A 21,878-nucleotide genomic window follows, 5' to 3' on the forward strand; every position below is an offset into this window, starting at 1 on the left:
CTTCCTTTAATCATTTTTTTTTTTTACAGGTCCTTAAGGAATTATAAAAAAATTTTAGGGAATTATAAGAAATTTTGGAGACTGACCTTTGCGGACGAAAATGTAAGGGTAACGTATGGCTTAGGCAAAATCAACTAAGTTCATGACAATATGGTATCAAGGTATCGACTATATTATGTTAGGTTTGGGCATGATTCCGAGGTATCGACTATATGATATACTAATATTTTTATTTAATCTTATAAACCAAATCAATTTTCTCTAATTTTGAGTATTGATCAAATATAGTTATCCATATCATCGATCCATCAAGTCAAATTTAGAAAAGAGATGGCACAGAGGAACAAGCAATTGGTCACTTGAGGTGCTTGCTTACTCACGAAGCTACCACAGACTGCCCTTTTCCTCTCATTGGATCGACTTTTTGAATAGGACATGGAAGGTTAGCAAAATATTCAAAGTTGTGAGTCAAATTGCTTGCTGTGTTCGTCAACTCCATTGAGATAACTTCACTCATACTAATTTCTCATCCAATCGAATCAAAGATGCATGACTGTTTCTCCATCACAAATTCTGGCCAAAAGGCAAACAACTCTCCTTGATGAGTAGACACACAGAAAAGAGCATCTTAAGGCCACTCTGCAAATCTAATCATGAGATGAAAGTGTACTTTCGGTCCGTCTGTGACATGCTTAACACCAATGTGCTGTGGGTGTGAAGTCACAGTCGTAAAAACCAGCCAAGGAGAGAAGGATTCATCTCTATCCTCCTCCTCTCTCTCTCTCTCTCTCGAAGTCATGCAGCAGAATGAAAAGCCATTCAAATGCCTCATGCTTTATGGAAAGTAGTTTGCTTCTTTTCGTAGAACCACGCAAAGGATTGAAGCAGAATGGTATCAGAATTCACTGCGTGATTCGCTTGTGATGTGTGGCTGTAGCGGCTGTGAGATTTGCCAACTCACATCAGAAATATTCCTGTGATATCTGTGCACAGTTCTAAAGTATACTCCCACTAATAAATATTTTTGGATCCATGAAGATAATAAAAAATAATATAAATGTGAGATGATGTATATGTCGACTCTTAACTTAAAGATAATTTATAGTTTTGTCTCAGGACGAGTAATTTGATTTTTCTTTACGAGCATAAATAACGAGGGTCGAATCATATAAATCTGAAATCGATTTTTCTAAATTATGATCTATTATTGATCTGAAATTTTCATTTATTATCAAAGATCTTTTTCTCCCCGATATTATGTTTATTATACTTTAATCTCTTTCTCTTTTTTTTTTTTTAACTTTTGTGAGGATAAATATAACTATATATTTTTTCTTTTTGCTTTTTGAGATGTTATGTATATTTTCGGTCATTTTCATGTGGCCAGAGGAGAAGATTCATGCAAAGTTTGGTAGCTTTTTCTTTCATTGGATCCTTCTACTTTGCTCTTTATTGAATGGGAAGAACAAGAAATAGAGATTGCATATGGACCATTGTAAAGTGACCAATCAATTATTGAGAATGATGATGACCCATGACATGACTATAATTATTCTTCTCTTTTCCTTTAGAGCTAAATATTTAATTTATAAAATATAAAAAAAAAAGATTAAGAAAATTATGATGCAAATTAAACGTAGTTGATACTAACTAATAATTTACGGTAAATCAATACCATGTCGAATGGATTATCAATATCAAATACATAATTTATAATACAAATATAACTATTATATATATACTATTTTTTAATAATATTATAGTATATTTTTTTTATAATACTAATTAGTTTGACTAGTGATAAGAGATACATTGCCGACTAATCATTCAACACGTCATCATCCAAAGAGGGAAGAGGACAACCGTATTTATTATAGACTTCATTCTCGTCGTTTATGTCGATAAAGATAATCACAAACTTCCTTCGTACCTTTTATAATTATGTATAAAAAATTATCTTTAACATATAAGAAAAAATAAGAAACTTGAACGTACATACACTCTGATATCTTAGGTTACTAACTTAAGCATCAAAAAGATTAAATCGAAAAACCTTTTTCGACCTCGATTTTCATATAGGTGACATATCGGAAGTTGAACATTCTCACCTTAAAGACACCTTTGACAGTCCAACTCATATGGATCCGGATCATATCGAACTAACTAACTAAGACGTCAACGATTTTTTCTCCGAGCAAATGATATGATAGATTATCAAAAGGACTAGTTCAAATATCATATTTATTATTTTATAAAAATAAAAATATTTTAATGATTAATATTTATATGCAGTTTAATGAAACTAAAAAAATTTAATTGAAAGGAAAAAAAAAAAAAAAAAAACACAGAGATTGTGGAGCTCAAGTTTTGTTTACAAAACAATATCAAGAATCTTCTTCCATGCTGGGACTCGGTCAACTCTTCTTTCTCTGAGCAGAAAGGAGGCAGTGTGGCATGGCACAAACTCCCTCTACCTGTAAGTCCCAAACCCACATGAATGCCACATGATGATGACTTCATTGATGGCTACTCTCCTCCCCTACTCATATTTATCTTTGCATCACCACTTCGATGGAAGCAGAACACCGAGAGGAGGAAGGTAAAAAGACCACCTTTGCACGAGAGGAGAGGAGGAGAGATGATTCGAGGGAGCACAAGCCTGATAGGGGCCGTCAACTTTGTAACGTTCCTGATATCGATCCCCGTGCTGGGCGGCGGTATATGGCTGAGCGCCCGGGCCAACTCCACCGACTGCCTCCGCTTCCTGCAGTGGCCGCTCATCATCATCGGCATCACCATCATGGTCATCTCCCTCATGGGCTTCGCCGGCGCCTGCTACCGCCTCTCCTGGCTCCTCCGCGCCTACCTCTTCGCCATGTTCGTCGTCGTGGCCGCCCTCCTCGGCTTCATCATCTTCGCCTTCGCCGTCACCGACCGCGGCCGCGGCCAGGTCGTCCTCAACCGCGCCTTCCTCGAGTACCAGCTCGTCGACTACTCCGGCTGGCTCCGGGACCGCGTCGCCAACCCCGGCTACTGGGGCAAGATCAGCTCGTGCCTGCGCGAGGGCCACGCCTGCGCCGGCATGGCGCACTACGTCCGCGACCCCACCACCGGCGTGCTGGTGCCCGAGTCCGCCGATATGTTCTACCAGAGGCAACTATCCCCCATCGAGGTAACCGCTTGCGTTCCCCTTCCTTGCCCTTCTCTGTTTGCTTTTTGGGCAACAGTCTGTGAACAGGGGACTGCAAAAAAATGGCGTCTTTGGGCCAAACAAATTTGAATTCTCAGCAGCAGAAAACATTAACGGTGACAACTTTAAGCCAAAAGCTCCTTCTCTTTATGCTATGATTTCTATTTCCTTGCTTGATTCTTAGTACCTATAAACAACTCTCTTTTGATGGATGAAAGCTTATGCTTTTGGAGTAAGAACAACCGGTAATTAGTAGGCCAAAAATAAGGTTCTTCTGTTGTTTATTGTTTATGCTCATCAAATGCTTCTAAATTAGTTGTTGTCCAAGAGAAATCTGCTTTCTCTGTTCTACATATTGATATCATGATATCTCTGTTCTGCAAACATGAGTTCTTTCTTTCTCCTTTGTTCTAACGATTAAGAAGGGGGTGTCTTTTCTTCATTTATCGACTAACAAAAGTGACCGCCATGGCTGCATGATTGAGGACCGAGATCTTTTTCTATGCTACTGCTTGTGGGACCCAAGCTTTGTGCCAATAGCCAAGAGACACATGGAGGACTTTTGTCTCCTGCAACAGCATAATAATCCCGGCACCACATGTTCCATGGAGTGGGAGGCCATACTTGGTCTCGAATCCTCCCTGCATATCCTGCACTCAGACCTCTTGTCCGAGGGTTTATGATTCTTTGTGGTTCTTCTTCTTTACCTGATCCAGGATTTGTCATGAAGAAGGCTCGGTTCAGTTCAAGTTGCAAACGGTATTACTGTAGATTTGACATAAAACAACATATCTGGCATCAACCATCACCGGCTGTTTCGCCGTCTTTGATCTTTTTCATGTCCTGCTGTTGTATCACTCCACTTGGATTATCTCATCATCAACCTTTGTTCTGTGCCAATTCAGCACCATAATAACCATAGCAATTAAGGTAAGAGTGTAGTGTTCCAGATTGTTTTGCAGAGCTAACCTCGTGGATTCTTACTGAAATAGCTTTGCTTTTGCTAATTCTTTGCATGATTGTGAATAGACCTTGCTTATGGTAAATGGTGAAGAAATCCTTATAACCAAACATGAAGCGAATCATGTTGATCCGTGGAATGACTAAAGCTTTTGAAAAAAAGCAGGAAACCTAACCTTGATTTGCTCAGCTTCTTTGATCCATTGATTCTTACTGAAACATGAGTACATCGCTCTGGATTGTTTTATGGAGCTAATCTCGAAACTTAGGAAGCCCCTTCTCGTCAATTGTTACTGAATTAGCTTCGTTTTTGCTAATTGTTTGCATGATTGTGAATATAGGCCTTGCTTTTAGTTAATAGCAAAAACAAATTCTTAGAACCTGAACATGAAGTGAAGCATAATTGGCTCAACTTCTTTGATGCATTGATGATGTAGTCTGGATGCTGCAAGCCGCCCACCTCATGCGGCTACACCTACGTGAATGAGACGTTCTGGAACCCGGTGGCAGGGTTGGCGGTGGATGACCCCGACTGCATCCAGTGGAGCAACGACCAGCAGCAGCTGTGCTATCAGTGCAACTCGTGCAAGGCCGGGGTTCTGGCCAGCCTCAGGCACAGCTGGAGGAAGGTCTCAGTGATCAACGTCATCATGCTCATCGCCCTTGTCATCGTCTATGTCGTCGGATGCGCTGCATACAGGAATGCCAGAAGGGTCGACAACAACGAGGCCTTTGGAGCGACCAGGATGACCAAAGCTAGGCCAATCAGGTTCCAGTTTTAGAGCAGGTGTTGGGTTTACTTGCTTTCCTCTACAATGGAAGCATCAGGTTTACAAGGATCTGCTTGCATTTGTACATTTAGAGGTTATTCGAATTACTCCTCTCCGAGTACAAGACAGTTCACTGAACAATATGTTTCTATTCGATCTTAGTGAAATTTGAGTGAAGGGAATGAATCAAGAAGACTAAAGGTGAGACCTAGTTGTTCTTTGAGGTATGTTCATTCAGATCACAGTAGATGTCATCTCTCATACTTTGGATTCTTCTGATGCAGTTTGAATGACAAGTTCTTGCAAACAGCATGACCAGTCTAGTGCTTAAGATATGTAACATTGTAGGAAATAGGGAGGATCAAACACACATCCAAACTAGATCATACATAATCTTAGACTTAATTATTGTGTCAGAACACATCCAGTACTTGTCAAATGGGCCCCGAGGTGGATTCTTAAGGGACTGGCCTTTCACAGACAGGGCTGTTCTGAGCAAATGGAAGCAATAAAATGCTCTGAACTCAGTCGTTGCTATCCCATAAAATGCTTCACATCCAGTACTTGTCAAATGGGCCCCGAGGTGGATTCTTAAGGGACTGGCCTTTCACAGACAGGGCTGTTCTGAGCAAATGGAAGCAATAAAATGCTCTGAACTCAGTCGTTGCTATCCCATAAAATGCTTCATGATATCTGTCGAGTAGCATAGTAGCAGTCATTCGATATCTGAAGCGAGTCATGTGATTCCAATCCAAGTCACCTTCTCACGCGAATTTAGCTGACTGATACCATTTTATAGGTTGTTGAATGGTGGTTCTTCAGACCTGAAGAAGAAGAACAGCCTTCTGCTAAGTCTGATGTTTGTTTCCATGATGCAAGTGAGAAACCAAGTCATCTGAAAGCTCCTTCCAGAGTGAGAAAGGGATCTGCCATGTCCCCAAAGGTCACAGCTGCTCCATGACGTGAGATCAAGCATCAAATCCTGGACAGAGACTGATGAGACCTTTGTGAGACCAGTTTCCATTTGGTATCCCAAAGTTTGCCATGCTAAACTTCTTCACAAGTTTGTGAAGATTTCCATTGATTGCTCATACACACTGTGGAGACATTAGAAGTCATCGGAACTCACATGAAGTGACATGATGTGTACCATAAAATGGATGTTTATCCCTGGATTGACACCATTCCAAGTGGTGCATTGTGCCTCTAGATGATCATGACACACAACCTTCCACATGCCAATCATAAACTTAAACTATCTATTAATTTACCATACATGGGAAAAATGAATGTACTATCATTGACATGAGATTAAGCATTCTAAGCTAATGATTTATGTTACATATGTCATCATCTCATCATAAATAATAGAAAAATAATAAATAATAAGAATAGAAAAAAAGAAGAAGAAGAAGAAGAAGTCATCATAATTGGATTCAAAAATATATTACATCACCATCATTATATTGTTATTAATCTATTTTGAATCGATGATTCAAATTTAACGAGATCAATATATCAATACTTCGCTCAAAAAGGCCGGACATCTACTTATAATTCAAAACTCTTAAAGACCACCTGCCAATTACTAGAAGTTGGTCGTCACTCCTCTCCCCACCTTCTCCGCTAGGCTACCGGAAATTGTGTTCTCACCGACTCCCATTGAACCCCCCGCAAGTGGTACATCCACAGAGGAACAAAGGAGGAAGTAGGCAGACATGAGACTAGATTTTGAAGCACTCCTTTTTTTCTCCTTGTAGGTTTTTCAATGGATGCTTTGACTATGTGAGCAGTGGGACCTTTCGGGGGTCAAATCTACAATGAGCAATTACGGACAATACAGTGGCGACTTTGCCTACTCTCGCAGGATTTTTGTATTGTGTTCCGAGGCTTCTTTGTCTTGGAGGTTCATCTTCAGTCAACCTCCGGTATCGATCTCCATTTGGCTACTTGCTGACCGCAGCCTCTCGGCTGGCACATTGGATACCGTAGTCAACCTACTCTCCTAACTCACCAATGTTGACACGTTGACTAATGTTTCAGGTACCACCGTTTCCTGCTCTTCCCCACTAGAGGTTATTTGTTTTGTTGAGAAACACCATTAAAGCGCGTGTGTGTTAGTTGCAAGGTTCGTCAATGGAGATCTGCATGGAGTTTTGTACAGCTAAGATGGATTGAACTTGCACCCAACTCCTTGTTCTCACTAGATGGGTGCGTGATGAAGAAAGTCTACGAGCTTTGAACTTTCTTTGCCTGTGTCATTTAAAGTTAGTGGGAAAACGAAGGACTCTTCCGAGCTTGTCGACATCAAATTCTCGTGTTGATGGGGAACTCATAATTCACGGAAATTGACATGAATTATTACATGGTAGAAATTGAAAGGACTACATGAAGTAAGTAAGCAACTCTGATCTTGTTGGTAGTGTCAAGGGGATACAACAACGAATGGGTTCTCCCTCCTCATCATTCATGTCTCTCGACTTTGTCGATCTCCTACGGGATTAATTACTAAGGAATTATTTGCTACTGAGGTGTTCGTCCAATCTCGAGTCATATCCAGAGGGGTTCGTCCCAAACTGAGCCCTCCTGGTTGATCTCATCGAGGAAGTATGCATCATTCTGAAGCAGGTAATTGCCGGCGGCGAGGGCGTCGGTGGAGCGAGGCGCGCGGTCCTGCTGATTCTGAGCCACTTCCACGCAGATCAAGGCGATGAGGTTCTTGTGCTGGGCTTGCAGGTTGAGGAGCTCCGCCTGCGCCTGCGCCAGTTGCGCTTGGAGCTCGTTCACCTGCTTCTGAAGCTGGAAGATGGCACCTGCACACCCGTAGACGGGATCCCGGATCCGGGCGTTCGCCTCGTACACCATGCTGCTCACGGCGTCCGCCCTCTGGCTCTCCGGGAGATCCTGCAAGCGCATGCGATCATTAACGTTATCTTGCGGTGGGATGAGTCGAAGATCTTGTAGTTGATGCGGATTGCTCACCTGCAGCAGCTTGATGATGTTGCTAGCACCGAACACGCGATGCGCGGTGGTGAACTTGAGCGGCTCGGTGGGCGGGAAGTAGGGCGCCAGGACGCATTTCCCGGCGCAGCGGCGGCGGAGGATCTTGCAGGCGGCACAGGGGCTGTGAATGACCGGTGGCAGAGGGGTCGTCGGGGGAAGGGATGGAGGAGACGACGAGATGGGGGAAGATGTAGGGGAGGAGGAGTTGGAGGAGGAGGAGGAGGAGGAGTGTTGGAAGCTAGAAGTGATGGTGGTGGTGGGGTCACTGGACTTCATGGCTTTGGAAGAGGGAGGAGGGAATGAGTCGAGATGGTGGTGGCTTGCTTCGAGTCCCGGGGAATACATATAGAGAGCGAGGGCGGAAGAGCATGACGCCATGGAGGTCAGCATCGTTGAAGTCTGGGCTGCTGTGGAGTCTCAGCTGGCACAGAGTGAACAGAGACAGAAGAAAAAAACGAAACCTTCGGATTGAATCTGAAACCATAATCTGAATTTAATACCAGCTAGTCTTTGCAGTACAATAATTGCCAAACAAGATCTAAAGCTTCTTATCTTGTCTGCTGGTATTGCTCCCAACAGAGTGAGAAAAATAGGAGAGACAATCTTATCCATACAAATTTGATACTTGTCCACAAGCAGCAGTACACGTATCTACATATGATGATATTTTCCTCAGGTTGTGATTGACACTAAATCTAACATGAAGGAAGGATGGCAGGTGTTGTGGTTGTCAGCATCAGTTAGATGAGAGCTTTGTGCACATGGCAGCACCCACCCCTGTCATCACCGAGCAGAATTGACCACCTTATACTCACCTTAGAACAAGTGCGTCAGAGATCACTCCTCCTTGTCCTCAGAATCCTCAATTTAAGGAGGAATTCTATGTCCAGTCTTTCCATGCATGTGAGAGATCAAATGATTTACTGCATCAAGCATTCATCCATCCATCTATCTATCTATCTATCTATCTAGAAACTCGTCCAAAGATTTTGGGTTCCTGCTTCTCCAGTGAGGAGACTGACTTCATCCATGAGCTGCATGCACGTAGAGCTCTCAAGTCTGTGTATGGTTCCTTACCACACACAAGACTTACGTAGACCTTTACCGTAGACTGCGGAGGAAGATATGTGATGGGAGTCGGGGAGAGCGGAGATTGGAGATGGGAAGTCTCATATATTCTGCGATGCATTGAATATGTGACGGTTAGGCAAAATGCAGTCCTGTGACCGAAACGAAGAGTCAAGAGAATTCAATGGAAGTCACCACACCACAATTCACCATCTCATCTTCCTTGTGGAGAAAAAGGTTAGAGATATGCTGCCAACCAACTTGAATCCAATGATGAACTGGAGATGAATCATAAGGATATGTCATTAAGTATTGGAATGAGAGATGCATGCTAATCCAGTCGTCAAATTAGGGGCCTTCTACATCAGCAGTGCCTCTTGACCAGGGAAAAGCATTGTAGAGCTGAGTTAATGATGGAGTTCCTATTTATTATGTTGACGATTCCTTACTGTTCGGTCAAAGAGAATGATAATTAATGGCGGAATGAGGTGGTCTTCTTCTTCTTTTTCATGAGGACATCAAGGAAAATATAGCTTACTGTTTCGGTGTAGTGCACATCAAATCCAAAAACCATGCTATCTGCATGCACACAGCCCCACACGGCATCCATCTTTTGCTTGGATCTGAGCAGTTCCCCACTAGCTTTGGACTCGGAGATGGTTGGGATGCATATGCTGCCAAGGGGGAGCAGCCATGTAAAGCTTTTCTCCATCATCTTCTTCTGCTGCGTTTTCTTCGATTTCCAGCAACTCTCTCTCTCTCTCTCTCTCTCTCTCTCTCTCTCTCTGATGCAGACAGGTTGGTGTGATGTGATGATGACACAACTTTTTCCCTTTTCCCACCTCTTTATCTCTTCTTCTTCTCCGTCTAGCTCTCGCTGTCGTTGGATGAAGAGAGGGACCGGAGTGTCAACTGGGAGTGGTTGGACGGCACCTCTCTCGGTTAAAGCCAACTCGGCTAATCATCATACTACCGTGGACTTCATTGACATGGTAGTGAGGAAAACATACGACTCATAGACTTTCTTAGATTCTTATAAGATGAACATATGTTAGTGGTAGTTACAAGGAATCGGTGTATTAATCTTATATTTAAGATCAATCTTAATTAGGTCTCATGTGCTATACCTTCGTAAGAGCGTTTCTACGTGTGTCAATGTTCCATGACTCTTATAAGTTGGAAGCTTTTATTGATGAATTATTATATAAATAATATATCTCATGTTCGAATCCACGTGAACAAAATATACATGTAAGAAAAATATCTTCTTCTTTTTTTTTTTTTTTGAAAAAAATGAATAACTTAAACTGAGGCTAAGAAAACAATGATTGAATGGGTTGGGTTGGGTTGGGTTGGGTTTGGTTGCTTCGAGCAATACTAAGCATAAATTACATGGTGTTGGCATCCAAAGCCCAAATTGATCTCTTGTCCATTATAATCTAATAATTTATCCTTTTTAAATTATCAAATATTATATGTAATAGCTGACTAATTAAATTCAGACCGATTCATTTAAAATCATAAGATTTTTAATTTGATGGTTTTTCTTTACTCAATCAATAGTGTTGTTGTTCAGCTAATATCATTATTATTTTGTTTTGTTTATTTATACTATTATATGTATTATTATTATTATTATTATTATTTCTTACTCAGGGAAAGGGTTGCAGCGTTTGCTCCACGTAAACACAAAGACACGTGGTAGGACAAAGTCCGTTCGATCTAAATCTTCGGCTCAGTAAGTACCGCAAACGATCACCGTCAGATGCTTCAATCCGACGGCGAGGATAGAAACCCTAGTCTTGGCTTGGGAGATCGCTGTATAAGATGGGCTGGATGGCATCCTGCCTCCGTCCTCCTGCGCCGGTCGCTCGTCTGTTGTTTCTTTGCTCTCGGTGCTCCAATCTTATCTTCTCGAGAGCATTGTCCGGTGAGTTTTATCGTCTCTTTCTTATGATCCTTAGTAACTGCACTCTTTGTGTTCTTGATGTTAGGTCTTGGACTAAGCTAACTGTGTTATGATCAGTTGCTCAACGATCAGAGGCTTTGTTTCTTCCATTTCCAGATTCTGGGATGTATAATTTGGTTATTGATCTTAAAGTTGCAATTTTCACTTTTTTGCAAGTGTTATGAGATCCCGTCTATTGAGTCGCCCGTTTCGACTGCCTCTATCATGGCGCTATTGTTGCTGTTGGTGATGGACGGTCTTAATGTTCTTTAAATACATTACGAGGAAAAAAATAGTCTTTTTTTATCGCTTTTATTATACTTTATAACGTTCTCATACTTTTAATCATATAAGTTGGTATCGGGATTATTTGCCTCTGCTTTCAGCTACGAGTAACTTAAACTGAGTATTTCTTAGTAGCTTTGTCCTGGAGGCATATAGTGATACTCGATCGAGTGGATTTCATGTTCTGAGTTGCTTCCTGGTTGACTCAGGATATCCTTCTCCCTGACATGTTGGCAGCAATGCGTCCATTGTATACTTTGCTTGATTGTTTTGTGACTGGTTTAGGAGTTGGTATTTTGTCCTAATCTCACATGTGCAATGGAATGAAACATGTGAAATGCTGGGAATTATACATCCGTTGTGCCATTGAAAGTAAACAATCTGAATTTTATCCATTTTTTGTCTTTTTCATATTAAGTTCAAATCATTTTGTGACATAAATTTAAAAGTAATTTTTTTCTATTTCTTTGTTTGTCCTGGAATGGACATCCTTGAAGTTTATGTAAAATTTAGGGTACATAAGCTCCTCATATTTCTGGTAGCCATCTTTAAGTAACACTTCTCGAAAAGTTGTCTATGCTATCTTGAAAATTTGTCTGTTCATTTTTTTTTCTAATGTATGGATTGAAGAACTAGACCAATAGAAGTCATGGTCTCTGGTGTGCTTATTATATTTCCATGTTGTACTGCTATGGTAATTTTGACATTTACTTTTATCATCTGGGCTCTTGGTTTGGTCATGATTTGCGATGGTAACTTATGCATTCTTCATTGTTTACTGTCTTCTTTCTCATATCCTTCATTTCCCTTTTTTTTGGATGCATCAATCAATTAAATTCTGTAGTTTTCATGATTTGCCTTATTCAAGTCAGTCTTTAAGATGACGAGTCACCTTCCTTTAGGATTTGGACCAAATACTACATGTTTTCTTCGCACTTATTGTTTGTGTTTTTTCCTCAACAAGCACCTAGTTTGTGTTTTTCTTGAATGTGCTTATATCTTCTAGATGCTCGTTTTTTTCCTATCTAATACTTCTTTAGAACTTTTATAGTGTTTTCTTCCATTCAGGCACCATGGGTAAGGAAAAGGTACACATAAGCATTGTTGTCATTGGTCATGTCGACTCTGGGAAGTCGACCACCACTGGCCATCTTATCTACAAGTTGGGTGGCATTGACAAGCGTGTGATCGAGAGGTTTGAAAAGGAGGCTGCAGAAATGAACAAGAGGTCATTCAAGTATGCTTGGGTTCTTGACAAGCTTAAGGCGGAGCGTGAAAGAGGAATTACCATTGATATTGCTCTTTGGAAATTTGAGACCACCAAGTATTATTGCACGGTCATTGATGCTCCTGGACACCGTGACTTCATCAAGAATATGATTACTGGAACATCCCAGGCTGACTGTGCTGTTCTTATCATCGACTCTACCACTGGTGGTTTTGAAGCTGGTATCTCCAAGGACGGTCAGACTCGTGAGCATGCATTGCTTGCTTTTACTCTTGGAGTCAAACAGATGATTTGCTGTTGTAACAAGGTAAACATCTTTGGCCACTCGGTGAAACATATTTCTCATCTTTCTCTTGTTAATCATATTTGGAATTACTTGTCTAGTTTAAATTGTATCAGTTGTATCTCCATTGTTCTCTGATACGCCGTCTCTTCTTAATTCTTACATTTGAATTTATGTTCCTTTTCCAGCACTTTGATGAAAACCTTTTTGTCTAAAAGCTCTGCTTATCTTTCTCTCTAAACTGGATTATTTTGCAAACTTCTGTTATTTGACAATTTTGAGTTTCCGTAATGCCACATTACAGATGGATGCAACAACCCCCAAATATTCAAAGGCTAGGTATGATGAAATTGTGAAGGAAGTTTCTTCTTACCTCAAGAAGGTAGGCTACAACCCAGAGAAGATACCCTTTGTTCCCATCTCAGGGTTTGAGGGTGACAACATGATTGAGAGGTCTACCAACCTGGACTGGTACAAGGGCCCGACCCTTCTCGAGGCCCTCGACATGATTCAGGAGCCAAAGAGGCCCTCGGACAAACCTCTTCGTCTCCCTCTCCAGGATGTGTACAAGATTGGAGGCATCGGCACCGTGCCAGTTGGACGAGTTGAGACTGGTATCCTCAAACCTGGTATGGTTGTTTCCTTTGGTCCCACTGGGCTGACGACTGAGGTTAAGTCGGTTGAGATGCACCACGAAGCCCTCCAGGAAGCCTTGCCTGGTGACAATGTCGGTTTCAACGTCAAGAATGTTGCCGTCAAGGATCTCAAGAGAGGTTTTGTTGCATCCAATTCCAAGGATGATCCTGCGAAGGAGGCTGCCAGCTTCACTTCTCAGGTCATTATCATGAATCACCCTGGTCAGATCGGCAATGGCTATGCCCCTGTTCTGGACTGCCACACCTCCCATATTGCTGTCAAATTCGCCGAGATCCTCACCAAGATTGACAGGAGGTCAGGAAAGGAACTCGAGAAGGAGCCCAAGTTCTTGAAGAATGGCGATGCTGGTTTTGTCAAGATGATTCCCTCCAAGCCCATGGTTGTGGAGACCTTCGCTGCATACCCACCGCTTGGTCGTTTTGCCGTGAGGGACATGCGGCAAACAGTGGCCGTCGGTGTCATCAAGAGCGTCGAGAAGAAGGATCCCACAGGTGCTAAGATCACCAAGGCTGCTGCCAAGAAGAAATGAGTTTTCACGACCCTTTTCTATCAGAGTGTAAGAGTGTACTATGACTTCCCAATTTGTTGTTTGCAAGTGTGTTTGATTTAGGAACCTTTTTGTCATTTATGCTGATTTCGAGGCTTATTGTTTTGGGACATATGTTTTCCTTGTTATCATATATTTATTATCTTGCAGAACTTCATCACCAAAATCGTTGATCTTTGATTCGATCTCAAAGCTTATCATCAACAAGTGGTATCTATCAGAATGTAACATGTTGTTTGATGCTGCTTTCTGCTAATATTGTAGGATTGGGTGATAAGACCAGATAGCATATTTCGATTCAGCAATCATATGCTTTTCTGAACCAAATGGATCAACATTTCTTGATTTAGACTCGATCGATGAGTTCAATGATGAATCGAGTCCAGTTCGGCCCGACAACCTCTCTGGTCTTGGAACCAACCCATACTGCCCTTCGGCTTATGCCCGTGCGCGTGTCGAGTAGTAAGAACTCGCATTAATCTGCTTTCCCCATGGCCGCCATTAGATTCCCTCCCAACACCTGCCACTTCTGCTGCTTCTTGTCAGTGTCAGTGACAGCATCCCCCTTCTCTCTCTCTCTCTCTCTTGTCTGTATCTTCTTCAACTGTCACGAACACAGAGATCTCGAGGAAGGAAGAAAGTAAGTCATGGCTTACATTGGTTCTCTTTACAGAGTCTATATTGACAGCAGCTTCATACATCGGATTCCAGCGAGAGACAGCAGAAGAAAAGAAATAGAAATGGGAACGGAGAACAACAGTAAAGAAACGCAAAGCGACAAATGAGCTCCCGGTGGTGCTCGCTGACGTCTACGCCGCCCTCCTCCTCCTCCATGCCGGCTCCGACCTGCTTCGCGTCAATACCAGTGGCCGCTGCGATTCCGACCCCGTTGCCGCCTCCTCTTCCTCCTCATCCTCCTCTTCTTCCTCGTCCACCTCCGACAACTCCGCCGCAGCTGCCGCCAGGTCGCGCCACCTCTCGTTACTTTTGTTGTTCTTCTTCTTCCTCAGTTCGGTATGGCCGCTCTCCGCCTCGTCTCCGCGTGCAGACGCCGGCGGAGGGGGCAGTTGGTGCTCCGGAAGCGAGGAGACGGCGCACCGCGTGCTGGTGGCGAGCGAGGTCGCGCTGTTGTGCGGCGCCGATCGGCACCTCATCAGCAGGAGCGCGTTCTTCGGCGGCGCCGAGGCCACGAACACCCTCGTCGCTTCCTCGTGCTCCTCCGCCTCCGCCTCCTCGTCCCCCTCGTCTGTTTTTATTACGATGAACTCCAGCGGCGGCGCTCTTGGCGAATCCGGTTCCCGCCGTTGGTACCCGCCAGATCGGCCGCCCAGGGGCACCCACCTCCGCCACAGCGACCGCCCTCCGCCGCCCTTGGGCTTCTTCCGAGCCGGGAAAAGACTGCAGAGCAAGGCCTTGTGGAAGCACTGGCAGGGCGGTTTCGGGTCCTTCGGCCGAGGCGTTTCGGGCTGCGCCGGTTTCTTGTTCCGGATTCGAACCTGGCCGATACAAGTCACCTTCGGTGAAGATGGCTCTCCTTCCTCCCCCGCCGCCGCCAGGGCCGCTTGCGCTGCCTCGGACGAGCGGCCCACGCTCTTGCTGCGGGAGCTGAACATTGGGCTGGAGCGACCGGCGTGGCGGCCGCGGCTCCGGGCCAGGCCCGGGGCCGGGAGCTTCTCCCGGCCGGGGCTCGACGACACCATGGCGGCCGCCGTCCTCATCATCTTGCTTGCCTCCTCCTCGCCTTTGCCTTGTTTGGGTAACAGGACATGAGGAACGGATATATTGGCGTAGGCCGCGGAGGTCTGTGCATGCGATCATGTGATCGTTCCCCGCCTCAAAATAACGGTAATTGTAGCGGTTTCAAACCCGTTTCATAAACCGTTACATCAACACACATCACTCAAATATATAAATATATAAATGTATATGAATATAACATTTTAATACATAGATAAATTATTATAAAACGATTTTTATTTAAAAAATTAACTTTTTTTTTAAAAAAAAGAAATACCTCTTTTTCAAAATTTTCTCTAATGCCTTGAAAAAAAAAATGTATATATTAGATGAAAAAGAAAACGCTATTGAGAAATCATAAAACGGAGAATGTTGCCAGGGTTTCCAAAATCCGTCCAATTATCATCCAAAAATGCATAATGAATGGATCATAAGGTTATATGCAAGAAGTCCCATCAATACCACAAAACTTAACCCTAAATAACTGGAACATTATAGCTTGTTGGATGTATAATGATTGCTAGAGAGAGTATTATTTGTATGATGACTATTATTTTATACATGATGTGAAAAATCATAATGTATTATAGCAATATTAATAAGATGGATTACATGACCTACTACTAATAATGTGGCACATGGTGCGCGTATGGGTTCACATGGAACTCATGTAGGTCCTACCACTGCACTCCCCATCAGCACTTCCCCCATCACATTGAATGCATCTATTTGCATCTGTGCACGTGAAGTGTCACTCTGTAGCACGTGACTCACTCTTCCCCAGTATGACCTGATACTGATCAGGTAGTTTTACCCCACTGAAAACAAGATCTGGAAGAAAGAGGTCAGAAATTTCAAGTCAATATATCCATGCCAATCCCTTTCATCAAATTTTGTGCCAAACCTCAGTAGTTAGGGTAGTATGCATGTCTGAAAAATAATCAGAAATCAGCATCACGTAATGGTGCCAAAAAACAAAACAAAAAAATTGTAGACATGCATGGGAATGGGAGTCGAAGAATTTGGCACAGCAGAGATGCATCAGATGGACAAAAGAGGATCCAATGTCCAGCACATCCATCATAAACTTTCTTTATACCTATTTTGAGTTCATTTTTTGTGGACGGGTATGAGCTCTTACAGCTCTCCCATGTTTATCATCAGTTCAATTGTTCATTTAGATGAGGTGCATAAGCCATAGAAATATGAGAATCAAAACAACCATATGTCCATGACCACAAATGCTGGTTTCATGCTGAAGAATGCAAAGTACAGTAGGATTAAGTATATTCAACATTGGGTAATATATATATGCACATTAATGAGCTAAGTAGTTTCATGTATAAGTTGATGTAATTTTAGTAAATCCCAATTTCAGGAAAGAATGTTGGGCATGAACTACTGTGTGTTTGGTGTTCTCTTGGAGGACCAAGGTGGAGATGCTCAACTGATGCAGTAGTGAAGAACTTTGAAGATAAAGATTTATACAGTATTTGAAATTACAAATATTCATGATAATCGAGTGCAAATGCAGTTATCATCAAGTGGAAAACAATGTCGGAATAAACCTACGAAAATATGATTGTCTCATCTTAATGACTTAACAAGCAACAGATAGCAGGAGAATAGTACCAGGAGCAAGATCATCTTTCAAGATCTTTTATACATGCCTCTGGAGACAGCAGGTTCATGTATGCCTGGCTTCATACTGGAATCAGGATATTGTACGCCATGTTTGATCTCAATCGTTTTCCAACAGATAAACCTGCACCGACCAGGTGAATCAATTTAAACTGATACATCTACTGACCAGACTTCTTCAAATATGTAAGATGGGTGGAAGACACAACTGCCATACCTATGCTCTAACAAATATTGGTCCGTAAAACAAGCATGATGTCCTTTTTCCTACAGCTAATCTATATATTAAGAATCACACATCACAAGACTTTCTCATCGCTGAAGTAAATTCCTACACATTTTTGTCACTAGAAAGCATCTGCTGATTGCTTTTGTAACCATCTTGCCACATGATTTAGTTTTGAGTCATTACTATATCAAAATTTCTATTCACAAGCTGATGTTTTGATTACTGGAGTCAATGATGAACATCACCATAAATGAATAGCGACCTAAATACTTGGAAGGATTCAATTACTTGGACTCATCGTCATCACTTTTATATTCATCAATCATTGACAAGAAGGTTACATACAAGTAAAAACAGTCAGAATAATCACTAATCGAGTCTTTGCAAACGAGTTGTTCAACACAGCCGATGAACATTAGCCACATGAAAATTTCACAAGATATGGCCTTACAGATCTTTACATATATATATGCAGCATCGAGGATGCACTTTCACAGAGGTAACTCAATTTACATGATGTTAAAAAGAAACTGGTATATTATTTAAGGAAAAGTGAAAAGGCCAAGAGTACAATAGCCAAATATTTTTAAAAGCATCTAGTTGGTTTAAACAAATTAATTTCATCAAAGCACATGCAGCAACTACCAAACCGAGATCAACTCTCTGAGATGCCTTCAGTATTAAGATCTACATATGCTAACGATTCAGTCTACCATTTTAGACTACGTTATCAATGAATGTATTTCTTTGAAAAGAAACAATCTAACTTTGGTCGAAGGCCTTGGAAGAGAAACTGAGATATCATTTCACGTATATGCAAGTACTTTAATTCATGTGTTAATTCCCTTCAGAAGCTCTCTTTTAAAACTTTGAAAATGCAGTTCTATTGTAGATAAAGCATTTCTTCTAAGCTCTATTTTAAATTTACTTGTAGCATCAATTATAAATTGAGCTCCACATCTCCAATTCCTTGTTAGACTGAAAAGTCAAGTTATTGCCTACCAAATTCCTCTCTAACTGTCCTTTTACTACACAACTATACTACCTGACTCTAACCTTGTTCACATGCCCCACGTTTTCTCCCCCTGAAATCCTTTTCCTCCAAAAGTTCACCCAAATCAATGAAACTTACTGAAGACTCAAAATGGAGCATATTGAACAACCACATCATAGACATGTAACGAAGAGTGAGGACTCAAAATGAAGCATATTGAACTACTAGAAACGGAAAAACAGGAAAAGAAAGAGAGAAGTTGACAACGATCACAAGGTCAATGAAGTTTAGATGACTAACATTAATTAACAAAGAAATCTCCAAGTTTAAAAATAAAATCTAAGGAACAGCATAAACTGAAGACTGGTTTGGTCATAATTGTTGTTGTTCTTGTTCTTCAATTTCACATGATCTGTGGAATCCAAATAATACAAGTCATGACTTGGAGCCATCATTTTGCCATGGATCTCGCAAATTGCTTAATAGGAAATGATTTCAGGATATATGTCAGGCATCACTGAGGATATCAACCTTTTGAATATGGTAGATTGTGCTGCTCCAATTAGTCCCATAGTTGTAAGCAGGAGAGATATTATAATGGCATATAAGGTTACATGGGCTCACTAATAATGAAACAGGTTTAAGCATTTTGGACAAGAACCCGTTATATATCAGGGCTATTTGATCTAGTGGGCCTATTGGGTCCAATCATCATTGTATGTCAAAAAAAAGGAAAAATACAGGTTTCTAAATTCTGGCTTGTTGGAACCATTATTGCCAAAGTTCTATTTAATTCTCAATAATTTAGTCCCCTTAGACTATGCAAGAGATCTACATGCTGTATCTTCTGATAATTTTTTTCTTCACCATCTCACTGTTAGTGATCGATACTCTAAGCATAAGATCTTCAACAACTATGCATATCAAAAGCTGACTATGGATACACAAATGTCAACTCTATATAAACTAAAATGTCTGAGTATAAATTCAAAGGACTCCACGTGTCAGTCTATCTTATTGTTCATACTTCATCAGATACATGTACATATAAATATTTTACATTTCTATTTTACATCTACTATGGAACATGGGCTACTTCCAACAATATCAACTTATAACTCTGTATATGAGTATAAGATCAACCTAAGCTAAACAACAATCTTTTTGTCAAGAATTAGAAGTGTTAAGCATTCAATAGGAAGAAAAGACGTATATTTTGCACATGATAGTTCACATAAACATTAAAAATGTTTGTATGTTCAGAGGCGATGATCAATTGATCATCAGATTTTTAGATTGCAGAAGATCAGGTCCAAGGTTTGCCATAATTGAAAAATACCAGGTTTTTTTACCAAAAGAAAATTACCAGGTGAATGAGTGAACCGAGAAGAGAACAATAAGCTGTGGACACTTGAAACTTGCTAGATCAAAGAAGATGTGGTGGAGGATCAACAGAAATAAGACCGTCTTATGAAAAGCAACCGATGGTGGTAGACAAAATGAGTGAAATAATTAATATTGGTGGTACGAGAAGAGGTAGAAGAAAACTAAAAATTCTTTAATAAAAACTATAAATAAAGATTTAAGTACACTAAACTTAACTAAATAAGATATAGTGGAGGGTCAACTGAAATAAGACGGTCTTATGAAGAGCAACCGATGGCGATAATCAGAAGATGTGCAATACTTAATATTGATGGTACGAGAAGAGGTAGAAGAAAACCTAAAAAGATTTTAATAAAAACTATAAATAAAGATTTAAATATTCTGAACTTAACTAAATAGATGATATTTTACAGATCATAATGGCAACAAAAAATTCATATAGCTGATCCCAAATAGTTGGGACTTATGTTGTTGTTGTTGTTATGAAAAACAATCAATATTTCCATTACCTAAAATCAACAAGATTGAGTATTGTGCAAAAAGGAATGAATATTTGATTGTAGAACGAAAGAGTCATTGTCACAACCCAATGATATAAGCCCTAAAAACTTTCAAGAGTAAGAACAAGAAACAGCAAAGTATATAAATGACTACCAAGAGAATTAAAAGATTAGGAACAAAGAATCCAGCAATGTACAGGGGTTCGTTCAATCCTTGGCTGGTTTCTTCCTGGCAGCCCTTGCATTGTCGTACTCGAACTTGAGCACGTTCGGGATGTGCGTCGAGTCCTTGATGTGCAGGAATCTCCCGATCGCGCTCTCCTCCACTGCCGGAAAGAAGTCCACCAGCATCGTGTTCACGATCCAGTACCACCCGGCCCCGAGCAGCAGCCCCAGAGTCGATCCCGCGAGCACCTGACCGATAAATCAAATCATTCCCCTTATCACACAAAAGATTAAATCCTGGGCTGATCCGAGAGATGCGGGTGCCACCTGGGGGACGGTGTGGTAGCCGAGGTAGACGCGCGAGTAGAGGGTGAGGAAGGCGGAAGGCCACGGGAGGAGGGCGATGATGCGTCTAGAGCTGGGGGAGGAGACGCCGACGCCGTTGATGAGGCAGAGGAGGGAAAAGTAGGTCGAAAAGAAGAACATGAACTGCGAGTGGCTGGAGGGCCAACCGTGGGAGTCGCAGACCTCGAGGACGGCGCACATCGACGAGGGGCGGGACTGGTGGATGGAGGATTTGATGAGCTCGTTGATGACCTGGGAGATAATGAGGCCGAGGGCGAAGCAGAGGCCCTGCAGCTCCCGCCGGAAGATGAAGTGGGAGATGAACCCACCAAAGCTGATGAAGACCGGGATCAGGGACACCCACGCCAGGAAGTGGCCCAGGGAGTCGCCCCGCGGGTACCGGACGTGGGTCAATGTAACCGCCTTCAGCGCCGCGGCCGGTGCGTCCTCCATTTCCCCAGTGGCGACGGTACGAGAGCGAGGTACTGGATCCGCGGGCGGCGGGCGGCAAGCGGCGGCCGAGGGCGGAACGAAGGAAGGAAGGTGTTCGACCTTTTGATCGTGGATGCGTGTGGCGTGCTTGTAAGGATCGTGGATGGTCTCCGGGTTCAACGCGTACGTTACCAAATGTCATCAAAATTATCAAGTTCGCCATCATCTTGCTCGTTCTTGTCATCTTGGATCTACTCACCGCCCATAGTCAAATTTCAAAAAGTCCGCAAGCGTCTGATTGTAATTACAGACCATCATGATTGATATGATCCACATGTTGGAACTCAACCGGAGGGTATATATAGAAAAATGTCGATATTTGAAATGACAAATGTGTCATATCAAAAATAATGTAGTCACCGAAGTAAGAATAAGCAAGTTGAGGATGGACTAACGTTGCGTTTGAAACGTATTTATATTTTAATATATAATTAAAGAAAAATATTTGAG

The 21,878-nt window shown here is 41.9% G+C and overlaps 4 protein-coding genes across 11 annotated transcripts; 2 read left to right on the forward strand and 2 right to left on the reverse strand.

Moving 5' to 3' along the window:
- The first annotated feature begins 2,455 nt into the window (after window positions 1-2,455).
- On the forward strand, window positions 2,456-5,125 carry LOC135650701 (tetraspanin-3-like). Its single transcript, XM_065170247.1, has 2 exons — window positions 2,456-3,172; window positions 4,588-5,125. Exons 1-2 carry the CDS (start codon window positions 2,498-2,500, stop codon window positions 4,930-4,932), a joined length of 1,020 nt encoding a protein of 339 aa, XP_065026319.1. The 5' UTR covers window positions 2,456-2,497; the 3' UTR covers window positions 4,933-5,125.
- Window positions 5,126-7,258: 2,133 nt separating this feature from the next.
- Window positions 7,259-8,467, reverse strand: LOC135651040 (LOB domain-containing protein 1-like). Its single transcript, XM_065170823.1, has 2 exons — window positions 7,903-8,467; window positions 7,259-7,824 (listed from the first exon to the last, which is right to left on the reverse strand). The coding sequence occupies exons 1-2, from the start codon at window positions 8,311-8,313 to the stop codon at window positions 7,471-7,473; spliced, it is 765 nt and encodes a 254-aa protein (XP_065026895.1). The 5' UTR covers window positions 8,314-8,467; the 3' UTR covers window positions 7,259-7,470.
- Window positions 8,468-10,779: 2,312 nt separating this feature from the next.
- On the forward strand, window positions 10,780-14,091 carry LOC135651345 (elongation factor 1-alpha-like). Of its 3 annotated transcripts, none has more exons than XM_065171390.1 (3): window positions 10,780-10,921; window positions 12,293-12,759; window positions 13,040-14,091. In XM_065171390.1, exons 1-3 carry the CDS (start codon window positions 10,819-10,821, stop codon window positions 13,919-13,921), a joined length of 1,452 nt encoding a protein of 483 aa, XP_065027462.1. In that variant the 5' UTR covers window positions 10,780-10,818; the 3' UTR covers window positions 13,922-14,091. The 3 variants fall into 3 exon arrangements, with proteins under 3 accessions (XP_065027462.1, XP_065027464.1, XP_065027463.1); XM_065171392.1 differs by having other exon boundaries at window positions 10,826-10,921; window positions 12,265-12,759; XM_065171391.1 differs by having other exon boundaries at window positions 10,835-10,921; window positions 12,276-12,759.
- A 472-nt stretch (window positions 14,092-14,563) lies between these two features.
- LOC135651346 (lipid phosphate phosphatase gamma-like) lies at window positions 14,564-21,577 on the reverse strand. 6 transcript variants are annotated; one of them, XR_010501841.1, is made up of 4 exons: window positions 20,919-21,572; window positions 20,624-20,840; window positions 17,309-17,441; window positions 16,154-16,507 (listed from the first exon to the last, which is right to left on the reverse strand). XR_010501841.1 is itself a non-coding variant. In XM_065171393.1 (3 exons), exons 2-3 carry the CDS (start codon window positions 17,321-17,323, stop codon window positions 14,749-14,751), a joined length of 1,008 nt encoding a protein of 335 aa, XP_065027465.1. In that variant the 5' UTR covers window positions 17,324-17,441; window positions 20,581-20,596; the 3' UTR covers window positions 14,564-14,748. The 6 variants fall into 6 exon arrangements, 4 of the variants coding, with proteins under 4 accessions (XP_065027465.1, XP_065027468.1, XP_065027467.1 ...); XR_010501840.1 differs by having other exon boundaries at window positions 16,154-16,606; XM_065171393.1 differs by lacking the exons at window positions 16,154-16,507; window positions 20,624-20,840; window positions 20,919-21,572 and adding exons at window positions 14,564-15,741; window positions 20,581-20,596.
- Between the last annotated feature and the right edge of the window lie 301 nt (window positions 21,578-21,878).

The sequence above is a fragment of the Musa acuminata genome, chromosome BXJ3-10 (assembly GCF_036884655.1).
Source record: "Musa acuminata AAA Group cultivar baxijiao chromosome BXJ3-10, Cavendish_Baxijiao_AAA, whole genome shotgun sequence".
NCBI lineage: Eukaryota > Viridiplantae > Streptophyta > Magnoliopsida > Zingiberales > Musaceae > Musa > Musa acuminata.